Below are 24,721 nucleotides of genomic sequence, written 5' to 3'. Positions count from 1 at the left end.
TCAACTGCCACTCCCACTCCAATCCCCACACCAGCCTCTGAAGAGGCCCAAGCTGGGACTTCCACACTACCGCCTGCCCCCCCTCCTATTAAGAAGTGCCCAAAATGGTCGAAAGAATAAGTTTGGTATCAATCCGAGAAACATTGTGCCACTGCCTGCGGGCAGGGGTGAAGTCAATAAGACCAAGCGCAGCGAGCAATCTTGGAATAAGGTGGAGGAGAGATGGGTGCAGCCTTTCTTTGCTGTTGTTGTTATTATTACTGTTGTAACTGTTCTCAAATTAAAAGTTTTTTGTAATTTATGGAAATTTATGTTTAAAAGTTTGTAAGTGATATTAACTGAAAACTTTAACGTTTGATACAAGAATATTTTTATTAAAGTTAAGTTGTACAAACAAGTGTTAAACTTTTGAATAAAATATATTTTAAATGATAATTGAATCATTTCCATTATTCCATTATCAACACAACTTTTTGAAGTAAAGAAGAATCATTTCCATTATTTGTTCCATTAACATAACGCATTACGGAACAGCTCCAAACAGTAAACATGGTCCATTTGGAATAGTTGCCGCTGAGCCTTCAGGCAGCAAAGCATTCACCGATGAGCTGCTGGCGCAAGGCTCGAGCAATCGTTAAAGGGGCACGACGGCCCGCCGTCGTGCTCCGGGTTCAGGTAGTTGCATGACTTCCTCTTCCTCCTCCTCGTCATCTGCATATTCCTCCTCATCATCAGTCACTCTCACCTCAGGTGGGTCTTCTATTACCAGTTACTGCTGCCTCATGATGGCTAAGTTATGCAGCATGCAGCAGACAACAGTGAACTGACCAACAATCTCAGGAGAGTATTGCAAGTAGCCTCCAGAATGGTCCAGGTATCGGAAACGCTGTTTCAAGATGCCAATGGCCCTCGCTCTTATGCTGCGTGTCGCAATGTGCGCCATGTTGTATTCGCGGTCAGTTTCCGTCAAGGGGCTTCATGAGCCAGGTGGCGAGGCCGAACCCTTTGTCTCCCAGCAGCCAGCTCTCCCCTTCTGGCTGCTGCTGAAACATGGCAGATATAGCGCTCTCATGTAGGATGAACACATCATGGGTGCTCCCAGGGTATCTTGCATCAACTGACATGATGCGATGCATGGCGTCACATACGCGCTGCACATTAATGGAGTGGAAGCCTTTTCTGTTCCTGTACATCTCTGAATCCTCCAAAGGTGCTCGCAAGGCGATGTGGGTACAATCAATGCAGCCCTGTTCCTTTGGGAAGCCAGTAATCCTGGAGAAGCCCACAGCCCTTTCACGCATTGCCTGGGCAGTTATGGGGAACTTTATGTCGTCAGCTCTCCAGGCATATAGTGCAGCAGTCACCTGCCGAATGCAGATATGTGTTGCATGTTGAGAAATGGCGCACACATCCCCAGTTGTGGCCTGGAATGATCCAGATGCATAGAATGATAGTGCAGCTGTAACCTTTACTTCTGACAAAGCAGTCTTCCTGACGCTTCTAGGTTGCAGGTCTGCTTTTACTAACTCACAGATCTCAGTTACAACTTATTTGTGGAAACGCAGCCTTCTCACACAGTCTGCATCACTCAGGTGCAGGTATGAACGCCTGTCTCGATATACCCGATGTGGGTAAGGCCTCATGCCCATCATCCTACGTGCTCGGAGGTTCCTCATGCAATGACGTCGAATCAATTGTCTCCTCCACAGCACCATCATGCAGAAGGCTTGCACGAAGTATAGCATTGTCAGTATTGCCCCCATGATTAAATTGTACCTTTGCAAGAAGCTCTAAACAGCAGGCAGGACAAGCTTCTTTCTTGTGTCTCTCCCCAAATTCGACACCCTAGTATGGACCACACCCAGGTCTGCGCATGCACAATAGGCTTGCTTTGAACGGGGAGCTAGGCATTCAAATGAGGACATTTGGGGCAACGAAGTCTAATGGAATTCTTTAATTTTAGATTTTTTTCAAAGTCCTACCGACCGAACGTCTTACTGGGCTCGAGGGTCGGCCGGCAGAATCGCTCCCTCGCCCGGACACACAGGCTCGGCAAATACCCACCACCCACCCCAAGGGCTTCTTTTGATGCTGCGACATAGTGTAATGGTTCTCATCCGTTCAGTTCAGCTTCCACACCACCCCCCACCAGGCTTCTTTTGAAGCCGAGCCCCTGTGTGCGGGGGAGAGAGCAATTCTGCTGGCCGATGCTCCGACCCTCGAGCCCGATTTGGAGACATTCGATGGTGGCGTGGCACTTTGAAAAAAATCCAGAATTAAAGAATTGCATTATACTTCCATTTTCTGTGTTTTAAGTTTGAAAAAATTAAGCTTGATGTGATCTTGACTCCCTCCAAAACTTCGCCTAAAAATAATGCCGTCTTTCTGTGCCGATTTATTAATGTGTACTAGTTTTTCTTAAGTGCCCAGAAGGTTTTTTGGGAGTGGTCACATACGCCGTCCTAGGAAAAATGTAAGTTGGCCAAACTTGCATAAACATGAAAAACTGGCGCAGACATCAGGTTACGCCTCCGTGATGCAAAAAAACGAAGCTAAAAAAATCATAACTGAGTTACGCTGGCGCACAATCTTTGGTGAAACTTGGATATTTTAATTTAGGCCAAAAAAACGGCGCAGATCACTGGGGAAAATTGAGCCCTTAGTGTTTTATTAGTTATTACATGCTAACATGGAAACATAGAAAATAGGTGCAGGAGTAGGCCATTCGGCCCTTCAGGCCTGTACCACCATTTAATATGATCATGGCTGATCATGCAACTTCAGTACCCCATTCCTGCTTTCTACCATACCCCTTGCCAACTTTAGCCATAAGGGTCATATCTAACTCCCTTTTGAATATATCTAACAAACTGGCCTCAACAACTTTCTGTGGTAGAGAATTCCACAGGTTCACCACTCTCTGGGTGAAGAAGTTTCTCCTCATCTCGGTCCTAAATGGCTTACCCCTTATCCTTAGACTGTGACCCCTGGTTCTGGACTTCCCCAACGTCAGGAACATTCTTCCTGGGTCGCAGTGTGAGCTGTGAGGAGGATGCTAAGAAGCTGCAGGGTGACTTGGACAGATTAGGTGAGTGGGCAAATGCATGGCAGATGCAATATAATGTGGATAAATATGAAGTTATCCACTTTGGTGGCAGAATATTATCTGAATGGTGACAGATTAGGAAAAGGGGAGGTGCAACGAGACCTGGGTGTCATGGTACATCAGTCATTGAAAGTTGGCATGCAGCTACAGCAGGAGATGAAGAAGGCAAATGGCATGTTGGCCTTCATACCGAGAGGATTTGAGTATAGGAGCAGGGAGGTCTTTCAGCAGTTGTACAGGGCCTTGGTGAGGCCTCACCTTGAGTATTGTGTACAGCTTTGGTCTCCTAATCTGAGGAAGGACATTCTTGCTATTGAGGGAGCGCAGCGAAGGTTCACCAGACTGATTTCCGGGATGGCTGGACTGACATATGAAGAAAGACTGGATTGACTAGGCTTATATTCACTGGAATTTAGAAGAATGAGAGGGGACCTCATAGAAATATATAAAATTCTGACAGGATTGGACAGGTTAGATGCAGGAAGAATGTTCCCGATGTTGGGGATGTCCAGAACCAGGGGTCACAGTCTAAGGGTAATGGGTAAGCCATTTAGGACCGAGATGAGGAGAAACTTCTTCACTCAGAGAATTGTGAACCTGTGGAATTCTCTACCACAGAAAGTTGTTGAGGCCAGTTTGTTAGATATATTCAAAAGGGAGTTAGATGTGACCCTTATGGCTAAAGTTGGCAAGGGGTATGGCGAGAAAGCAGGAATGGGGTACTGAAGTTGCATGATCAGCCATGATCATATTTAATGGTGGTACGGGTTCGAAGGGCTGAATGGCCTACTCCTGCACCTAGTTTCTATGTTTTTCCTGCATCTAATTTGTCCAATCCCATCAGAATTTTCTATTTCTATTAGATCCCCTCTCATTCTTTTAAATTCCAGTGAATATAAGCCTAGTCGATCTAGTCTTTCTTCATATGTCAGTGCTGCCATCCCATGAATCAGTCTGGTGAACCTTCGCTGCACTCCCTCAATAGCAAGAATAACCTTCCTCAGATTAGGAGACCAAAACTTTACACAATATTCAAGGTGAAGCCACACCAAGGCCTTGTGCAACTGCAGTCAGACCTCCCTGCTCCGAGGAAGGCCAACATGCTATTTGCCTTCTTCACCGCCTGCTGTACCTGCATGCCAACTTTCAATGACTGATGTACCATGACACCCAGGTCTCGTTGCACCTTCCATTTTCCTAATCTGTCACCATTCAAATAATATTCTGCCTTCCTGTTTTTGCCACCAAAGTGGATAACCTCATATTTATTTACATTATACTGCATCTACCATGCACTCACCTAACCTGTCCAAGTCACCCTGCAGCCTCTTAGCATCCTCCTCACAGCTCACACTGCTGCTTGATCAAGTGTGAAATCTGCTGAAATAGTACACCATTTATTTTATTCTTCACCAGACAGAAATACTGGGGACTTGTATTTGCACATAAATGCCTCCTTTGATGTATAACTTGGATAAGTTATGCATGTGGACAGGGCAAATGCTAAACATTCATACACCCTTCAGGAAATAGCATTAAAGAAGGTGGAGATAGAAAGAGATTTGGGCATTGTAGTGCATATATCTTTAAAGGTACGTGAGCAACGCCGTGAAGTGATAGCTAGAGCATAGAGGGTGTATCCAGGGGACAATTGAGTACAAGACGAGGCATAATATTTTATCCTTGTCCAAGACCTTGGTCAGGCCTCATTTGGAATACTGTGTCCAGTTTCAGTCTCCTCACATGGTGGGTGATATTGAGGATCTGGAAAGGGTGTAGAAGAGGGCCAGTAGACTAATTCTGAGTTTAAAGCTTCTTATCAAGATAGGCTAAAAAAGTTGGGACTATACATTTTAGAGAAGTTTAGACTTAGAGATGATCTGATTGAGGTTTATAAAATAATGAAAGGAATAGATTGTATTCCAGTTGACAGTTTTTTCCAAGTAAATAGGTTAGGGAGGATTAGGGGTCACAAATTTAAGTTATATAAGGCCAGATCTAGGTTAGATGTCAAGAGGTGGTTCTTTGCCCAGAGAATAGTGGGCCTCTGGAACAGGCTGCCGTCTCGTGCGGTAGATGCTGATTCACTGGATTCCTTCAAGCAAGAGCTGGAACTGTTTCTGGCTAGGGTGGAGATATTACCTCTTACAGAAGGTAGGTACTGAGGGAATTCAGAGCCAGAGTGATCTCCTGGATCAGTTTCCATTGCCTAGATGGATCAGAGAGGAATTTCCCAGATTTTTTCCCCCCTAAAATTGGCATGTGTTTTATAATCTGGTTTTTCACCCCTCCCAGGAGATCACATGGTTTCAGGTGGGGTGGAGTGTAGATGTCATGAATACACAAGGTATCACAATCGTGTGGGACAAGCTCGATGGACCAGAGGATCTTTACCTGTCCGTCATTGTTCGTATTTGGGTATCTGCATGAGCAGCGGTTTTAATAACTGAATAAGTTACACGTCACATGGGTCAGTTTGTTCAATGGAGTACTAACTGCGTCATAACTTTAAAATATGATTTTAAGTCCATTCAATTACTCTAATTGCATTTATTTGTTTTTATTCATAGGTTTTGGGATGTTTCCAAACCTGACTCAGTGCTTGAAACAGTGGAGCACCACACAGAATTTGTATGCGGCCTTGATTTCAGCTCACATATCCCTGGTCAGGTACGTGACTAACTACTTCTACAGTTGATCGAAATGAATTAATCCCAAACCTATAAACAAGTTCCAGATCCTTGGTTTGGAACACACAGCAGACCAGAAATGCTGCAGAGAAGCCGCATTGTGAAACAAATTGAAACAACACATTTTTTCAGCTTGTACACCTTTTATTACCCACAGCTAAATGTAATGTTCTTCAGATCTTGGTTAATTAGTGCTATCAGCATAAAACAACAGAGAGGATAAAAGAAGTTGAACATTTGGTTGTACAGATCACTCTTGTGTATTCAATTAACTGAAACATCAGCTGGGCTTTTTTTTTTACTAAGGCAGGCTCTTTTTTTTCATGAAATATTATTAGATGCCTCATCGGCTTAATAAATGAGTGTACTGCTTTATGTGGCACTGTCATGCAGACCAGAACAGTTGAAGGTTTGATTCCGAGTTGGTGCTGAGATAGCTGATCTCAGTTGGAGCAGCATATTAAGGAGGTAGGGAATGAGTCATGGTTTCTACTCCTCAACATTATCCATTGACTCCTACTGGAAAATAAATGAGCATGACATGATTGGGTTTGGCTGTGATGCCTTCCACAGTCAAATAACCTACCAGCATTTGCTAACTGGGTTCACATGTGAATAGTTACTATTTGGGCAAGGCGGTAAGGGCTGTCACCTCAGCAAGAGCCTTCACAAGATGAGGCGAGTAAACTGGAAACGACAACCTTTGAAAACATATTTGGCGGTAGTATTTTTCTCACTAATGTCCATACGAGCTTTTAAAAATGTCCTCTGAGTGAATGCTTGAAATAAACAATCTATCCAATTTGGAACAGGTGCTCAAGTTTGTTGAGCAATAATTGGCCATGCTTCACCTCAACTGTGTCACAAAGAATACAAAGATGTGAATTGGTGTTGGGACAATGTATGAACTTGACTGGTGAAATATGAATGTGCAAAATGGTAACTCTATTACCACAAAGAAAATGCAGCTACATTGTGAATTTTATTTTGCCTGTCAAAATGACACAAACAGTGATCACGTCAGATTTATGTGCCGAATTGGTAAAAGCAGTTTTTGTATGTACAGAAAAGGAAATTAAACCATATTCCTGTACTCCAGTTTTCCCGTCGTTTCACCAGGAAGAAACAAAAAGTTAGTGAATTTATCTCCATAATCTACAGTTGATTTATCAGATTGTCCCAAGAGTATTGTAAAAGGTCCCTTGGGGCTGAGGATAAAGCATGGTGATGAATTGGAGACAGCAGCCATAGAAGCAAAATTAAATCAGTTAATGGATCAGATGTAGTGGCCCTTAATGGATTAATGGAGAGCTGGCTGTTGGCAACATTCACTGGAGACTTATCAAAATGAACAAACAGGATTAAGAAAAGAGTGGGTGGTTAGATTTCATCGTCCACATTTTGTCCGGTTAAAAAGGTGGGCAAAGGGATGGTGAGCTGCTGCAATTTAGTCGGCAATTAATTGAAAATGCAAATGATGAAAGGATGCAGTTGTAGTTTCTGAATTTAAATTTTTGGTTATATCTGATCATTTTTTATTCATTTTGTTGATGTGGAAGGAGAGATGGGTGTCATCATCATCACAGGCAGTCCCTCGGAATGGAGGAAGACTTGCTTCCACTCCTGAAGTGAGTTCTTTGGTGGCTGAACAGTCCAATACGAGAGTAACAGACTATCACAGGTGGGACAGTCGTTGAGGGAAGGAGTGGGTGGGGCTGGTTTGCCGCGCGCTCTTTCCGCTGCCTGTGCTTGATTTCTACACGCTCTCGGCATTGAGATCTGAAGTGCTCTGTGCCCTCCCGGGATGCACTTTCTCCACTTAGGATGGTCTTTGGCCAGGGACTCCCAGGTGTCAGTGGGGATGTTGCACTTTATCAGGGAGACTTTGAGGGTGCTCTTGTAACGTTTCCGCTTCCCACCTTTGGCTCGTTTGCCGTGAAGGAACTCCGAATAGAGCACTTGCTTTGGGAGTCTCGTGTCTGACATGCGAACTATGTGGCCTGCCCAGCGAAGCTGATCGAGTGTGGTCAGTGCTTCAATGCTGGGGATGTTGGCCTGAACGAGGACACTGATGTTGGTGCATCTGTCCTCCCAGGGAATTTGCAGGATCTTGCGGCGACATCGTTGGTGATGTATCTCCAGCGACTTGATATATCTTCTGTACATCGTCCATGCCTCTGAGCCATACAGGTGGGCGGGTATTAATACAGCCCTGTAGACCATAAGCTAGGCAGTAGATTTGAGGGCCTGGTCTTCGAACACTCTTTCCCTCAAGCGGCCGAAGGCTGCACTGGCGCACTGGAGGCGGTGTCAATGTCTGCTTTTATTGATGAGAGGCTCCCGAGGTATGGGAAATGGTCCACGTTGTCGAGAGCCACGCCGTGGATCTTGATGACTGGGGGGCAGTGCTGTGCGGCGAGAACAGGCTGGTGGAGGACCTTTGTCTTACGGATGTTTAACGTAAGGCCCATGCTTTTGTGTACCTCAGTAAATTCGTCGACTATATCCTGGAGTTCAGCCTCGGAATGTGCGCAGACACAGGCATCGTCCGTGTACTGTAGCCAAACAACAGAGTTTAGGGTGATCCTGGACCTGGCCTGGAGGCGGAAAAGGTTAAACATCTTCCCACTGGTTCTGTAGTTTAGTTCCACTCCAGCGGGGAGCTTGTTGACTGTGAGGTGGAACATGGCAGCGAGGAAGATTGAGAAGAGGGTTGGAGCGATGACGCAGCCCTGTTTGACCCCGGTCCGGATGTGGATTGGGTCTGTAATGGATCCGTTGGTAAGGATCACGGCCTGCATGTCGTCGTGGAGCAGGCGAAGGATGTTGACAAATTTTGGGGGGCATCCGAAACGGGGGAGGACGCTCCATAGACCCTCGCGGTTGACAGTGTCAAAGGCCTTTGTAAGGTCGAACCGTAGGGGACGAAATACGCACTGTGACTCCGGTAGGAGCTCCTCGGCCACAGGGAGAAGATGGTTGAGGAGAACTCTAGCGGCGACTTTCCCAGTGGCTGATAGCAGGGAGATTCCTCTGTAATTGCCGCAGTCGGACTTGTTCCCTTTTTTAAAGATGGCCACAATCACTGCATCTCTGAAATCTCCCGGCATGCTCTCCTCCCTGCAGATGAGAGAGATGAGGTCCTGTATCCGCACCAACAGCGCCTCTCCGCCATACTTTAGCACCTCAGCAGGGATTCCATCCGCTCCCATAGTCTTGTTGTTCTTGAGAGCTGTTTTATGGCTTTTCCTACCTCGTGCAACGTTGGGGTTTCACTGAGATGGTGGCGGGTCGCATGCTGTGGGATGGAGTTAAGAACACGCGAATCAAAGGCAGAGTCTCGATTGAGGAGATCTTTGAAGTGCTCCTTCCAGCGGGCCCTGACAGCCTTGGTGTCCTTGATGAGTGTTTCCCCGTTCTTGGCCAGTAGTGGGGTGGAGCCTTGGGAGTTTGGACCGAAGGTGGCCTTGACTGCGATGAAGAATCCTCGCATATCGTTGCTGTCGGCCAGTTGTTGTATCTCTTGTGCTTTCTCCATCCACCACCTGTTCTTTAGGTCCCGGGTTTTTTGTTGGACCTCAGCCTTGAGCCGCCTGTAATGTTGCTTTGCTGCTCCCGAGTTGGATTGTTGCTTGAGGCTCAGAAATGCTCTGCGCTTGCGATCTATTAGTTCTTGGATCTCCTGATCATTTTCATCAAACCAGTCCTGGTGTTTTCTGCTTGAGTAACCAAGTGTCTCTTCGCAGGCACTGGTTATGGAGGCCTGGAGGGCAGACCAAGCACTGTGGGCATTCAGCATCTCAGGGTCATCAAGGCATGCCAGGTTAGCTGTGAGGCATTGGCTGTATAGGGCTCTCTTAGCTGGGTCTTTAAGTGCCTCGGCATTGACTTTTTTGCGGCACCGATTCTGCTGTCCCCTCCGCTTTGGGGCTATGTTAATGTCGATGATGGATCGGATTAGGCGGTGGTCCGTCCAGCAGTTTATAGCTCCTGTCATGGCGCGGGTGATGCGCACATCCTTGCGATTCCTGGCTCGGACGATGACATAGTCGAGCAGGTGCCCCAGTGTTTGGAGTGAGGGTGTTGCCACAATGCCTTGTATTTGTCCCTCTGGCGGAACAGGGTATTGGTGATGAGAAGTTCATGTTCTAGACATTTTGTCAGGAGCAGGGTACCACTGGAGTTGGCTTTCCCTACCCCCTCTCTTCCAGTTACGCCTCCCCAAAGGGCTGTGTCCTTGCCGACCCTGGCGTTGAAGTCACCTAAGAGGATCAGTTTGTCGCCCATGGGGACGCGGGACAGGGATGTTTCGAGGTTGAAATAAAAACTCTCTTTGATCTTGTCTGTTGCATCGAGTGGGGGGTGTACGCACTGATGACTCTGGCACATTGGTTCCGGGATAGGGTGAGTCGAAGAGTCATGAGGCGTTCGTTAACCCCGCAGGGGGAGTCTTTGAGGCGGTCGACCAGCTCATTTTTGATGGCGAAGCCGACTCCGTGAAGGCAGCATTCTTCCTCTGGCTTTCTTTTCCAGAAGAAGGTGTAACCTCCATCTTGTTCATTGAGCTCGCCTTCCCCTGCCCGCTGGGTCTCGCTTAGGGCGGCGATGTCAAAGCATCTAAGTTCCCAGACAACTATGGCGGTGCGGCGTTCCGGCCTGTCGCTATTGGAGTTGTCCATGAGGGTCCTGACGTTCCAGGTCCCGAACTTCATGTTAACGGAGTGGAAGATGCCTGGGCGTGAGTTCTTTTAATGTGGGGTGGCCATTGCACACAGGCAACCACACGGGCTTAGCTGAGCAAGGTCTTGATCCAGTGGCAAGGGGATCCAAGACGACTGGAGACCAGGCACTGCTGTATGAGCCTAATTACCTACAGCGAGATGTTGGCCGCAAGCTCAGCGCCGAGTAGCACCCCTGATGGTAAGTGGCCTGAGGCTTGGTTGGGGGCAGACATTAGGTAGTTCCGAGTGGGAGGTCAGCAAGGAGTGGGAGGGTAGAAGAGTCATTGCCGTGATGCTCACCAGTAGAAGAGGCCAGGTCACCAGTGGGGAAGGAGAGGTCCAGCAGTCGACGAGGAGAGGGATGTAGGCCCGTCACTGGAGGGACAAGAGCCCTCCGCTGGAGGGATATTTTAAAAGTTTCTTCCAAAGTTTTAAATCAAGAAAAAAACTTTTCCAAAGTTAGTTAAAAGTTTCTCCAGAGGTTTTAAAAAAAAATTCTCCAAGTTGTTTACAGGTTTTCCCAAATTGTTTAAAAAGTTTTTCAAGTTGATTAAAAGTTTAAAAGTTGATTAATGGTTGATTAAAAGTTTAAAATATAAGTCAGTAGTAGGTTACTCCCTTGGCACTGCTCCATGGCCTCTGCAGCTGCACAAAGCCCTGGCCAAACCACACCCGGAGCACCGCGGGGAAGTAGAGGCCCAGCAGTCCTCAAAGTGGACCCGGACGCCGCCGGGGAGAGGCCTGGATGCCGCCGGGGGCCCAAACGCAAGCTGGGTGTGTTGAGCAGTAGTTTCAGGTAGTTTCCTATGTTGCTCCCAAGCTGACGTTTGTGGTGGGTGCCGCTGGCGGGGCTGCGGTCCCAGTCTCCGGTCTCAGGCCCAGGCTCCCGCCTCTGGACTACACCCAACCAGATTGAGAGGCCGCTTCACCAGTACTACTCTGTGGTAGAAGCAACTTGCTTGAGTTAGCAAAAAGCAGCAGAGTGGCACTGAATTACTCTGAAGAGACAAGTAACACGTCCCAACTCCAGCATTCATCTGAGCTAATGTTTAGAAGGGGAGGTAGCATTTAGAAGGGGAGGTAGCATCTGATTGGTTGCAATCTGTTAATGTCTGAATGAGAGATTAGATTGGGATGAGTGAACATCCAGGTTTCAAGAAATATAAACTTGCCGATTACTCGATGCTTATAAATGGATACACATCGAGATTAAGGAGCTCGAATTCTGAAGTATCCCTGAATTAGAAAAATGAAAATAGAATACAGATAATAGAAACTATGCTGAAAAATTTATACTGGAGATAAGGTAAATTCAGCTTCAGAGATGAAACAGTAATTTATCCCTGATCCACCAGATTTTGACCATTTAAAAACATATTTTTTTCCCTTCCCAACTGATTTATTTTTAGTCTTAGTTGGCTCGTACTGTGAGCTAGGAAGCCTCCGCTGTTGGCTTCTCTGTGGTGCTTCATATCTAAAGTGGTGGCATGACTATGGTGTGGAGCACTCTGGCAAACTGACTCTGCTTTCTGAATCCTTGAATTGGAAAGGGGTAATTATCTGTTTAAGGCTGATTGAGTAACCTGGAAGCAAACTGGTGAAACTCAACCATAGCAAGGTTGCTGTTTTTGTATCTTTGCACTCTTCCCTTGGAGAATAATATGAAGTAATGGAAGGATTGGCAGGCTGATGAACGCTCCTTCCATGGTCGTAAGTATTTTTATACCGGCTGATAAGGTGTTTAGTCGAATTATACTTTTATTGGCTCCCACAACCCCTGCGATGATGAGATGGGGCCACCCACATCCACTGGACGCAAGTATACCACACGATGCCGATCCAGAGCTTTGGTTTCTGCTCGCAGTGACTGTCTGGAGCGTGGATTCAGACCCTGAACCTTCTGACTCAGAGGTGGGACTGCTACCACTAAGCGAAAGGCTTGCTCCGACACCCACAGCAAGGTAACATAGTTTAGATTTCAGTCAAGGCTGAGATTCTAACAAGCTGTTATAAATATGATTTCACTTAGAAGCCCTTAGATTCTTGGATTTTGGAGGGCAGAATTTCAACACCGTGGAAGTGGAGGGTAACTCCATCGGGTCTCCTCTTGATATTCTGCTGAAAAGATCCCAATTTCTCTAGTCTTTGCTCATAACTAAAGCTTCTCATCCCTCATATTATCTCAGTGGATCTCTTCTGCACCATCTCCCTGGCCTTGACATTCTTCCTAAAGTAAGGTACCAAAAACTGGTACAATTTTAACTGAAGCCGAACCATTGATTTGTATAGGGTTAGCATTATGTTTTTGTGTTTTTACGCTACAATGTTATTCATAAAACCTGGCATATGCTTTTTTTTTACAACTTTATCAATTGGTCCTTCCACTTTTAGAAGATTTTTGTACCTGAACCCTTAAGTTTCTGTGCTCCTCTCTCCGTTAGGAAGTTTCGCCACCTACTGCATGCTTTCTCAACTTATTCTTCCTCACAAAATGTGTCCTCGCATTTTTCTGCATTAAATTTCATTTGAGATCTATCTGCCCAATCTACACTGATCCCTGAGGGACATCGCTATTAACATCCCTCCAGTCATAGAATCATAGAATGGTTACAGCACGGAAGAAGACTATTCGGCCCATGCTGACTCTCAGCTAGTCCCACTACCCCGCCACTTCCCCGTAGCCCTGCACTTTTTTTTCTCCTTCAAACTTATCCAACTCCCTTTTGAAAGATAAAATTGAATCTGCCTCCACCACCCTTTCCGGCAGTGCATTCCAGATCTTAACCACTCGCTGTGTAAAAAAGTTTTTTCTTACATTGTCGTTGGTTCTTTTGCCAATCACCATCTGTGTCCTCTGGTTCTCGACCCTTTTGCCAATGGGAACAGTTTCTCTCTATCTACTCTGTCCAGCCTGTTGCATGTTCAGCCATGAACTCATTGAATGTCGGTGCAGGCTCGAAGGGCCGAATGACCTACTCCTGCACCTATTTTCTATGTTTCTATGACACCTCTATCGAATCTCCTTTCAATCTTCTTTGTTCCAAGGAGAGCAACCCCACCGTCAGCTACAACTGTGAGGGGTCATATGTGTTGACTTGAAGAACAAAAAGGGGGTGATCACACTACTGGGAGTGTACTATTGACCCCCAAACAGTCAGAGGGAGATAGAAGAACAAGTATGTTTGCAAATTGTTGCAAAATGCAAAAACTATAGAGCTGTAATAGTGGGGAATTTCAACTACCCTAATAATACCTGGGAAGAAAACAGTGTCAATGGTACAGAGGGTGCGGAATTCCTAAAATCCATTCAGGAGAACTTCTTTAGCCAGTATGTAACAAGCCCAACAAGGGAGGGGGCGGTTCTGTGCTTGGTTTTGGGGAATGAAGAGGGGCAGATGGAAGGAGTATCAGTGGGAGAGCATTTTGGTGCTAGTGATCATAATTCAGTAAGATCTAGGGTAGTTATGGAAAAGGACAAAGGTGGATCAGGAAAAAAAGTTCTTAATTGGGATAAAGCCAATTTTGCTGAGCTGGGATGGGATTTGGCCAAAGTGGACTGGAAACGACTACTTGATGGTAAATCAGTGTCAGAGCAGTGGGAGGCCTTCAAGGAGGAGATCCTGAGGGTACAGAGCAAGTATGTTCCCTTAAAAAAAGGGTGGGGTTAACAAATCTAGAATCTCCTGGATGTTAAGGGAAGATAAGGGTAAGAAAAATAAAAAAAGGAAGCTTATGACAGATTCCGAGAACTCAATACTGCAGAGACTCTAAGGAGTACAAGAAGTGCAGAGGTGCAATTAAAAAAAATATCAGGAAAGCAAAGAGAGAGCATGAAAGAATGTTGTCAAGTAAAATCAGGGAAAAGCCAGAGATGTTTTATAAATACATTAGAGCAAGAGGATAACTGGAGAGCAAGTAGGGCCTATTAGAGACCATAAAGGAAATCTGTGTGTGGAGGCAGAACATGTGGGTATGATTCTTAAAATGAATACTTTGAATTTGTTTTCACAAACGAGAGGGGCGATGCAGACTTTGCATTGAGGTGGGGGGGTGGGGAGGGGGAGTGTGAAATATTAGATGAAATAAACATAGTGAGAAAGGAAGTATTAAGGGGCTTAGCAGCTTTGAAAGTAGATAAATCCCCAGGCCCGGATGAAATGTATCCCACGCTGTTAAGAAAAGCAAAAGAGGACATAGCAGAGGCTCTGACCATCATTATCCAATCCTCTCTGGCTACAGATGTGGTGCCAGAGGACTGCTAATGTTGTACCTTTGTTTAAAAAGGGAGAAAGGGATAGACTGAGTAATTACAGGCCAGTCAGCCTAACCGCAGTGGTGGGAAAATTATTGGAAAAATTCCCGAGGGACAGGATAAATCATTTGGAAAAACATGGATTAATCAAGGACAGTCAGCATGGATTTGTAAAGGGAAGGTCGTGTCTGACTAACTTGATTGAATTTTTCGAGGAGGTAACCAGGAGGGGCGATGAAGGCAGTGCGTATGATGTAGTGTATATGGATTTTAGCAAAGCTTTCGATAAGGTTCCACATGGCAGACTGGCCACGAAAGTAAAAGCCCATGGGATCCAGGGTAAAGTGACAAGTTGGATCCAAAATTGGCTCAGAAGCAGGAAGCAAAGGGTATTGGTTGATGGGTATTTTTGTGACTGGAAGGCTGTATCCAGTGGGGTTCCGCAGGGCTCAGTGCTGGGTCCCTTGCTTTTTGTGGTATATATTAATGACTTGGAATTGAATATTGGGGATATGATTAAGAAGTTTGCAAATGATACTAAAATAGGCTGTGTGGTTGATAATGGAGAAGAAAGCTGCGGATTGCAGGAAGATATCAATGTACTGGTCAGGTGGGCGGAACAGTGGCAAATGGAATTCAATCCAGGTAAGTAATGCATTTGGGGAGGTCTAACAAGGCAAGGGAATACACATTAAATGGTATGACACTGAAAAGTGTAGAGGAACAAAGGATCCTTGGAGTGCAAGTCCACAGATCCCTAAAGATAGCGGGCCAGGTAGATAAGGTGGTTAAGAAGGTATATAGAATACTTGCCTTTATTAATTGAGGCATGGAATTCAAGAGCAAGGAGCTTATGCTTGAACTGTATAAAACACTGATTAGGCCGTAGCTGTGCGCAGTTCTGGTCACCACATTACAGGAAAGATGTGATTGCACTGGAAAGGGTGTAGAGGAGATTTACAAGAATGTTGCCTGAACTGGAGAATTTTTGCAATGAGGAAAGATAGGAGATGCTGGGTCTGTTTTCTTTGGAACAGAGGAGGCTGAGGGGAGACCTGATTGAGGTGTATAAAATTATGAGGGGCCTGGATAGAGTGGATAGGAAGAACCTGTTTCCCTTGGCAGAGGGGTCAACAACTAGGTGACATAGATTTTAATTAATTGTGGGGAGGTTTAGAGGAGATATGAGGGGAAATTTCTTCACGCAGAGGGTAGTGGGGGTCTGCAACTCACTGCCTGAAAGGATGGTAGAGGCAGAAACCCTCACCACATTTAAAAAAAATACTTAGAGGTGCACTTAAAGTGTTGTAACCTACAGGGCTACAGACCAAGAGATGGAAAGTGGGATTAGGCTGGATAGATATTGGTCGGCCGGCGCAGACGTGATGGGCCGAAATGGCCTCCTTCCGTGCTGTAAATTTCTATGATTCTCAAATTTATCAATGTAACTGAAATCCCTCATTCCTGGAATCATCCTCGAAAATCTTTTCTGCACCTTCTCTAAGGCCTTCACATTCTTCGTAAAGTGTGGTGCCCAGAATTGGGCACAGTATTCCAGTTGGCGTCGAACCAGTGTTTTATACAGGTGGTTCATAATTTCCACACTTTTGTACTCTATACCTCTATTTATGAAGCCCAGGATCCCGTAAGCCTTTTTAACTGCTTTCTCAACCTGCCCTGCCACCTTCAACGATTTATGCACATACCCCAGGTCTTTCTGTTTGTGTACCCCATTTAGGACTGTATATTTAGTTTCTATATCCTCTCCTCATTCTTTCTACCAAAATGCATCACTTCACATTTTTCTGCGATAAATTTCATCTGCCACATGTCCGCCCATTTCACCAGCCTGTCTGTCTTTCTAAAGTCTATCACATTCCTCCTGACTGTTTACTATACTTCCAAGTATCGTGTCATCTGCAAATTTTGAAATTGTGCCCTGTACACCCATGTCCAAGTCATTAAAGAAAAGCAGTGGTCCTCGAACCGACCCGGGGGAACCTTCCTCCAGTTCAAAAAACAACCGTTCGCCTGTTTTCTGTCACTAAGCCAATTTCGTATCCAGGCTGCCACTGTCCCTTTTATTCCATGGACTTTAATTTTGCTGGTAAGCCTATTGTGTGGAACTTTGTCGAACGCCTTTTGGAAATCCATGTACACTACGTTAACTGCATTACCCTCATCAACTCTCTCTGATACCTCATCAAAAAACTCGATCAAGTTGGTAAAAAAACGATTTGCCTTTAACAAATCCGTGCTGGCTTTCCTTAATTAATCCACCCTATCCAAGTGACTGTTAATTGTGTCCTTGATTACTGTTTCTAAAAGCTTCCCCACTACCGAGGTTAAACTGACTGGCCTGTAGTTGCTGGGTTTATCTTTACACCCTTTTTTGAACAATGGTGTAACATTTGCAATTCTCCAGTCCTCAGGCACCACCCCCGTATCTATGGAGGATTGGCATATTATGCCCAGTACCTCTGCGATTTCCGCCCTCGATTCCCTCAGCATCCTAGAATGCCTCCTATCCGCTCCTGGTGATTTATCTACTTTAAGTACAGCCAGCCTTTCTAATACTCTATCAATTTTTATCCTATCAAGTGTCTCCACTACCACCTCCTTCAATATATCTATGGCAGCATCGTCTTCCTTGGTGAAGACTGATGCAAAGTACTCATTTATTACCTGAGCCATACCCTCTGCCTCCATGCATAGATCTCCTTTTTGGTCCCTAATCAGCTCCACCCCTCCTTTTTCTACCCGATTACTATTTATATGCCTATAGAAGACTTTTAGATGACCTTTTATTTTGCCTGCCATTCTATTCTCATAACCTCTCTTTGCCCCTCTTATTTTCTTTTTCACTTCTCCTCTGACCTTTCTATATATAGCCTGATTTTCAGATGTATTTGCAACCTGACATCTGTCATACGTGCTCTTTTTCTGCTTCATCATGTTCTCTATCTATTTCGTCACCCTGGGAGCTCTGACTTTAATTATCCTACTTTTCCTCCTCGTGGGAATGTACCCTGACTGTACCCGAACTATTTCCTCTTTACAGGCAGAGCCCATTGTTCCACTACAGTTTTGCCTGTCAATTTTTGATTCCAGTTTACCCGGGCCACCAGATCCGACTGAAATTGGCTTTCCCCCGTTAAACATTTTTACTCTATTGTATCTTTTCTTTTAAAGGTAGCCAGATTTTTTGATTCAATGTGTAGAACCTATATATTGTAATGCAGTGTGCAACCAGTTTTGGGCATGCTTAGTTTTGTTTTTTAACTGATATGCTAATCCAGTAGAGTGCATTTTACATGGCAACATGAAGGATTGAGGTCAAAATGTGCTGACTGGCTAAATGGAAGATTTCTTTTGTTTAATTTTCCATCAGCATCCCAAACGCTAATGCAATTTCACTTATTAATTTGATGTTATAACCATCCCAATATTCAATTTTCGTTGCCATCTTCGTAGTCTGATTTGGTATGTGTGCGAAAACTGCTAACTCAGGGCTTCTGTCATGCTTTCATTACAGGTTGCAGACTGTGCCTGGGATGAGACAGTGAAGGTCTATACTCCGGCTTGCCTTACAGTTAGTCATTAAAATTGGCATCACTGGAAGATTTAGAACATCATGTCCTGAGAAAAGTGTTCAAGATTACTGTTTGATTCATTTGTGTATATATGCAACATTTTGGAACCCATACAAAGTAAACTATTATATTCAGTGAATTTGTAAAGCTCTTCACCAATTTAATTAATATTATATATTCAACTGAATGTAGAGTTTGAAGTGTTTTGCATGTGTCGGCTTGCACTTGAAATGGAAGAATGATTGAGTTTTTGTATTTTAATATCTTGTAGTTTAATTACCGTAAATATAAATATTGAGAAGTGGGGACTGCACAATTCTATTTTATCTGTTCACATTACAAGGTATTTGAGAAAGTGGTGGATGAAATTCAATATTGATGTATTTATTTATTTTATAACTATTTCTTATGTGAATTTATTATGACTATTAGTGCCTAACCATTGAAAAGGTTGGAAACTATGGGCCAGTTAGACTACAGTTGAGGAAATAAGTTTGAATACAAGAAGCTGTTCAGGTCATATGGTTCACCCCGTGTTTGGATCAATGAGGAGGATCTGCTCAAACCATATTTATCTTTCTCTTGTTTTGTGGGGACTGGATGCCACAGTGGGCTAGACATTGGCTTTGGCACCTCTGGAACCTGGTCCAGACTATTGTGATGAGAGTCCCCTCTCTCCTGACTATAAGGATCTGAAATGAGTTTGAGCAGATTCAATCTTGTTTCTGATGGGCAAGGGGCCATAAGATAAAACTTTGCCACAAATTGATACTACGATGTATTATTTATACTCGGGTGTGGGAAATCGAAAAATTTCATTCTGGTGGAATGGAGTGTGTCTTTGAAGTTGGAGCTGAACCAATTTGTGAAATGGATGACCAGTTACTCTGTTTTGGCTGAGGGGGAAATTTTCTTCTTTGAATGCCCACTAAACCAGGCAGACTTGGTTTAACTTGTTGGAAAAAGTTCTCTGTTCTTTATATAGTAAAATTAAGTATTTATTTACTGGAATAGACAGGGAATTATTATAATTTGGGATTTTATGAATACCTTTTCTCTATGTTCAAACAAAATCATGTTAATTTGAACTCTGCAAAAAGAGCTTTTCATTTTTCAGAATATTTAGATTGTTTGTCATGACATGAAGTGTATATATGTTTTAATAAATATTCTAAAGTAACTTAAATTTTCAGATTAACTTGCCCTTGGATATCTTGTCGTCAACAACAATTTGCATTTATATAGTGCCTTTCACATAGAAAAACGTCTCAAGGTGCCTCCGAGGTGTAATTTAAAAAAAATATGTTTAGCCAAAGAAGGAGATATTGGCCCAGATTTTGCTGGAGCTGGACATCTTGCAGCATGCCCCATTCGTTAGATGTTTTCCCTCACCCTTCAGCTCAAAAATGTTCCCTTGGTGAATGACAGGACCAATAATCTATCTCCTTGACCAATGAAATTTGAGGATAAAGAAAAAGAGGAATGAAGGAAAAGGAAATAGGGTAAATTAGAGTTAAATCAGGTACAGAAAGAGGGAAAGAAAGATTGCGTTGAGAGAGAGAAAAGAGCCAAAGAAAAAGGTGGAAAAAAATCAAGAAATTAAAATTTTTTTAAATCTCTAAACAATTTACTGCCTGCAGGAATGAGACTCCACAGTTTCAATTGTTCACATTCTGGGTGTGGAAGGTTGATTGGCTTTGCAGGAACATAAATCTTATTATAAAGATGCTTACACTGTTAAGTACTAGCCCTAACTTTCTGTGGTGAGTTTAATTGGCAAGTAATCTGCAAATACAACAATTTCTTGAAACTCATGGGAAGTTTGAGGGCGAGCTGCCATTTTCACGATTCAAACGGCAGAGCAGCGCAATTCATCCAGCAACTTTTGGCGATTCGCAATTCACAGGGATTCTGTTCCTTGCCACATGTTGCTGGACGATTTACATATTAATAATGGTGTGGGTATTAAACATGCCGTTAATTTGGCAGCAAAATCTTTTTTTATTCGTTCATTGGATGTGGGCATGGCTGGCAATGCCAGCATTTATGTCCCATTCCTAATTGCCCTTGAGAAGGCAGTGGTGAGCTGTCGCCTTGAACAGCTGCAGTCCGTGTGGTGAAGGTACTCCCATAGTGCTGTTAGGGAGGGAGTTCCAGGATTTTGACCCAGTGACGATGCAGGAACGGCGACTTATTTACAAGTCAGAACGGTGAGAGACTTGGAAGGTGTTATGTTCAGAATAAATTTACAGGACTATATCGAAAACTCAAACTGTTGTGACCTTGGTCTCTTTATTCAGACTCAAGAGTGAGGAAGCAGCATGGTGAATAACCTTTTATACCTGCTTGCCCCAGGGTGCACAGGTGAACCTTAGGTCTCCCACAAGTGTGCCCCCTAGTGGCAAGTCTTACATTTGGGTACGGTCTACATACATACATAACATCACTCCCCCCAAAATCTTATTGTGCAAATTATTTGCAAGTTGAAGCGACCTGGCACCCCGGGTCGATCGCCTGGGTTGAAGTCCTGACATGGTGGGTTCACCCTCGTGGTTGACGGTGAAGTTGATCGTGTTAGTGGGTCGCTGGGGGCCAGGGCCTTTCACAGTGGTTCCTGGTTATCTGTAGTTCGCAGTTTGGTCTTGTCCAAATGCTTTACTCGTTAGCCCGGTACATGGTTTCACAATCAAACACTCCGTTTTCATCACATACACTCCATTCCCCCCCTTGACTAATGCGGTGCCAGTGGCCCAACTGGGGCCCTGAACATGGTCTACATCACTTATTCTGATGTCACGTGGAGGGGCCGTGCAATTATGGTGCATTCTCTGCTGATGGCATACAGAAGGCTCTGTTCTGAGTGATTCTGTCTGGTGACTGCGTAGCACCTAGGATAGCCGAGTCTGTAGGGAGTCTACCGTGACACGCGTAGTGCTAGGTTTAGTGATTTGGGCTACCTGCTCTGGGCTGTTGTCACTGATCCTGAGGTCTGGCAAGCCCAGGATGGCCGTAATGGCCTTGAGACTTTCGGTAGTGGCGGGAGGCCTAGTGGTCCCCATGGACTTTGGGCCGTAGTATGGGGGCCCCGGACCACGGACTTTGTGTAGTCGCCCTGCCTTGCTTTGTAACGTTGGGATGGGTCTATCGTCTCTGCGACAGATAGGTTGCCACATCCCGTCTAGCAGTTCACCTTTGGCAGGCGGTAACGTGGGACCCTGAATGGTCCAGGTCCTAAGCTGGGGGGACGTTACGGTTGACCCCTCATTTTCTAGCACTTCCACGACTGCGAGTGGGTCAGCAGGCTGCGCCGTTTCCACCCGGTGGTGGGCAACGGTGGCCAACTGAGAGCATTAGTGCCGCTCTCAGTGCCTGGCCAGTAGTGGATCATGTGCAGCGTGTTGGACATTCTCGAAACAACGCATCGATAATGGTGCCTCTGCTCTCCCAAGCTTGTGGGATGAGCAGCTTGTCTGACTTGAGCACATATTGGGACACTCTTTGGCACGTCTCTTTAGTCCCGTGAACACAGGCTGCTGCTTTGTTTAACTTATTTGATACATGTTCAATCGTTTGGGGCTCGCCCGCTACTTTTGCTTGCTGCACAACACTCCCGGCCCCGTGCGGTCACATCTCACTTGCTACGAATACTTTGTTAGATACAAATAAAACTGGTTGTTGTTCGCCCGCTACTTTGGCTTGTTGTTAGGTACCCCCAACCCCATACAATGGTACATCATTGACCGTGAAAGATCACTCGCAAGGGTTATATGGTGCACACAATTTATTGGAGCATAGTGGGTTCCTGGCCTTCACCGCGGCCACTCCTTTAGCTTTGCCCCAAACCCAGTCATCTTCCTTGCTGGGCGACACATTCCTCCATTCCATTGCGGCGACCTTCCGTGGTTTGGATGCACTCTCGTCCCGTGGCCTGCATGCACTCTCGTCCCGTGCTCTGGGCGCCCTCTTGTCCGTGTAAGTGATGCCGACTGCCGTGATCTTCCTCCCCGGGTATTTTGCCTCTGGCGTCGAGAAGACGCATTCGGATTGTTTCGGCCGGAGTCCCACTCCGCATGTTCGACCTGGAGCCTTTTCCATCGTCGCAAAGGGATCGTCGGCTTCGGGTGGTGGGTAACCGCGCCTGTACCGCTGTTCGGTTGAACTTTACCTCCTCATGGTTGTGATGAGCGGCCTGTGCCTTGGGGATCTGCGAATGGATCTGCACTTCGATGCCTGCTTCAGCTGAGAGTGGAGGTTTGCTCGGCCTTTGAGAAGGGAAGGCCTCGTTCGCCGGAGAAGGTATGCAGAGGTCTTCCCAGTTCCATCGAATCTTCCCCATCCACCTGCCAAGCAGCGTTGGCCCATCACTTGAAACAATCCACAGTGATAAATCATGCACTGCTCCCTCATGGAATACTCTTATGTCCGCACTACCAATAACTGGTATCAGTTCCTTGGTGCGCAGCTTTGCCTGAATCGGGATCAGCTTGGGTCGCTGTGCTTCATCACCCCACAACCTCTCGAAAACCTTCTGGCTCATAACTGATTGACTCGTCCCCGTGTCTAGTTCCATGGAGACTGCAGTGCCGTTAAGTTCAACTTTTAACATTATCGGAGGGCTTTTGGTGGTGAAGGTATGTATCCCATATACTTCCTCTTCATCCTCAGGTTTAGTTGCCTCTCCTGCTTATTCATAGTGATCCTCGCTGGATCGGTCGTCCTCTCCTGACTCTGCCACGTGTTGAGTCAGAGATCGTTTGCACATTCGCTGGAGGTGCCCCATTATTCCACAGCCCTTGCACACAGGGCTTGAATCTACATTGATGAGCTCTATGGCTGCCCCCGCAGCGCCAACATGGTGCTAATGGATACTCATTCACGCCCCACAGTGGACTCTGAGTCACTCTAGGTCTAGGTCTGGCCTTTGCAATCGGGTGGGCCCTGCCCTGTGCCGTTTTGCCTGCTGCAAACATTATTTTGTGCACGGTGCTTGCCGGTGAGCTTTGATTCTGTGAAGATATCTGTTTCGTGTTATCGCTCGTGGATATGAAGGCTTGGGCTATCGTGATGGCCTTGCTCAGATCTAGGGATTCAGCAGACAGCAGTTTGCAAAGGATGACCTCGTGGCCAATTTCAAGCACGAAAAAGTCCCGCAACATTTCCCCCAAGGATCCTGCAAAGTCGCACTGCCCCGCACGGCGTCTTAGGTCAGCGACAAAACACGCCATGTTCTGGCCCTCGGAGCAACGGTGCGTGTAAAAGCGAAAAGTGGTACCTGCCCATCAGAATGCTCTCCTTTGGCTTGAGGTGTTCCTTAGCCAGCGTACACAGCTCCATTAGTTTGACCGGTGCCAGCAAATTTTTAAGGAGGCCATATACCGATGACCCACATACGGTGAGGAGAATCGCCCTGCGCTTGGTCGCCGTCTCAGCCTTGTTCAATTCGTTAGCCACAAAGTACTGGTCGAGAAGCTCAATGAAGGTTTCCCAATCATCACCCTCAAGAAATCTCTCAAAAATACCAACTGCAGCCATTACCGTATGAAAGTTCTTGATCCGTTACTCGTCGCCAATTTTTTATGTTCAGAATAAAGTCACAGGACTATATCCAAAGTTCAAACTGTTGTGACCTTGGTCTCTTTATTCAGACTCCAGAGTGAAGAAGCAGCATGGTGAATCACCTTTTATATCTGCTTGCCCCAGCGTGTACAGGCAACCCTTAGGTCTCCCACAGGTGTGCCCCCTAGTGGCAAGTCTTACATTTGGGTGAGGTCTACATACATACATAACAGAAGGGAAGTTGGAGGTGGTGGTGCTCCCATGTGCCTGTTGCCCTTGTCCTAGGTGGTGGAGGTCGCGGGTTTGGGAGGTGCTTTGAAGAAGCCTTGATACTTTGCTGCAGCGCATCTTGTAGATGGTGAACACAGCAGCCACAGTGTGCCGGTAGTGGAGGGAAATGCATGTGGTGGATGGGACATTAGGAAGGATGAAAGAGATGAGTTTTAAGGAGGGTTTTAAGCAATGAGATGACGAGGGAAAGGAGTTTAGGGCATAGGACCTATGCAGGTGAAGGCTTAGCGCCCAATGGTGGGGTGTCGGAAGTGATGGTACAAGAGGCTAGAGTCAGAGAAATGAAATGTTTTGTGGGTCGGGTGGGGGGAATGAATAGGGAGGGATAGAGGGCTTGGAGGAGGTTACAGAGATAGGGAGGGACGAGGTTACGTAGGAATTTAAACAGATGGATGAGAATTTTAAATTTGAGGCTGGGAGCCAAAGTAGGTCAGCAAAAACAGGTAACCAGGGCTTGGTGCAGGATAGAATACAGATAGCAGAGTTTTGAATTAAGTTTACAGAGGGTAGAG

At 45.5% G+C, this 24,721-nt stretch overlaps 1 protein-coding gene across 4 annotated transcripts in view; it reads left to right on the top strand.

Annotated features, from left to right (window-relative positions):
- Positions 1-24,721, top strand: part of pex7 (peroxisomal biogenesis factor 7) — a 248,511-nt gene that overhangs the window by 183,151 nt on the left and 40,639 nt on the right. For 3 of the 4 annotated variants that reach the window (XM_070885466.1, XM_070885465.1, XM_070885467.1), the window contains 2 exons: positions 5,677-5,776; positions 18,305-19,548. In XM_070885466.1, coding sequence (XP_070741567.1) covers positions 5,677-5,776; positions 18,305-18,373 — 169 coding nt within the window. In that variant the 3' untranslated portion in view covers positions 18,374-19,548. Of the gene's footprint in view, positions 1-5,676; positions 5,777-18,304; positions 19,549-24,721 lie in introns of those variants that run through there. The other variant, XR_011593887.1, reaches the window with a different exon arrangement.

This window comes from Pristiophorus japonicus, chromosome 7, assembly GCF_044704955.1.
Source record: "Pristiophorus japonicus isolate sPriJap1 chromosome 7, sPriJap1.hap1, whole genome shotgun sequence".
Lineage (NCBI taxonomy): Eukaryota > Metazoa > Chordata > Chondrichthyes > Pristiophoridae > Pristiophorus > Pristiophorus japonicus.
This window is presented reverse-complemented; position numbering and strand designations above follow the sequence as displayed.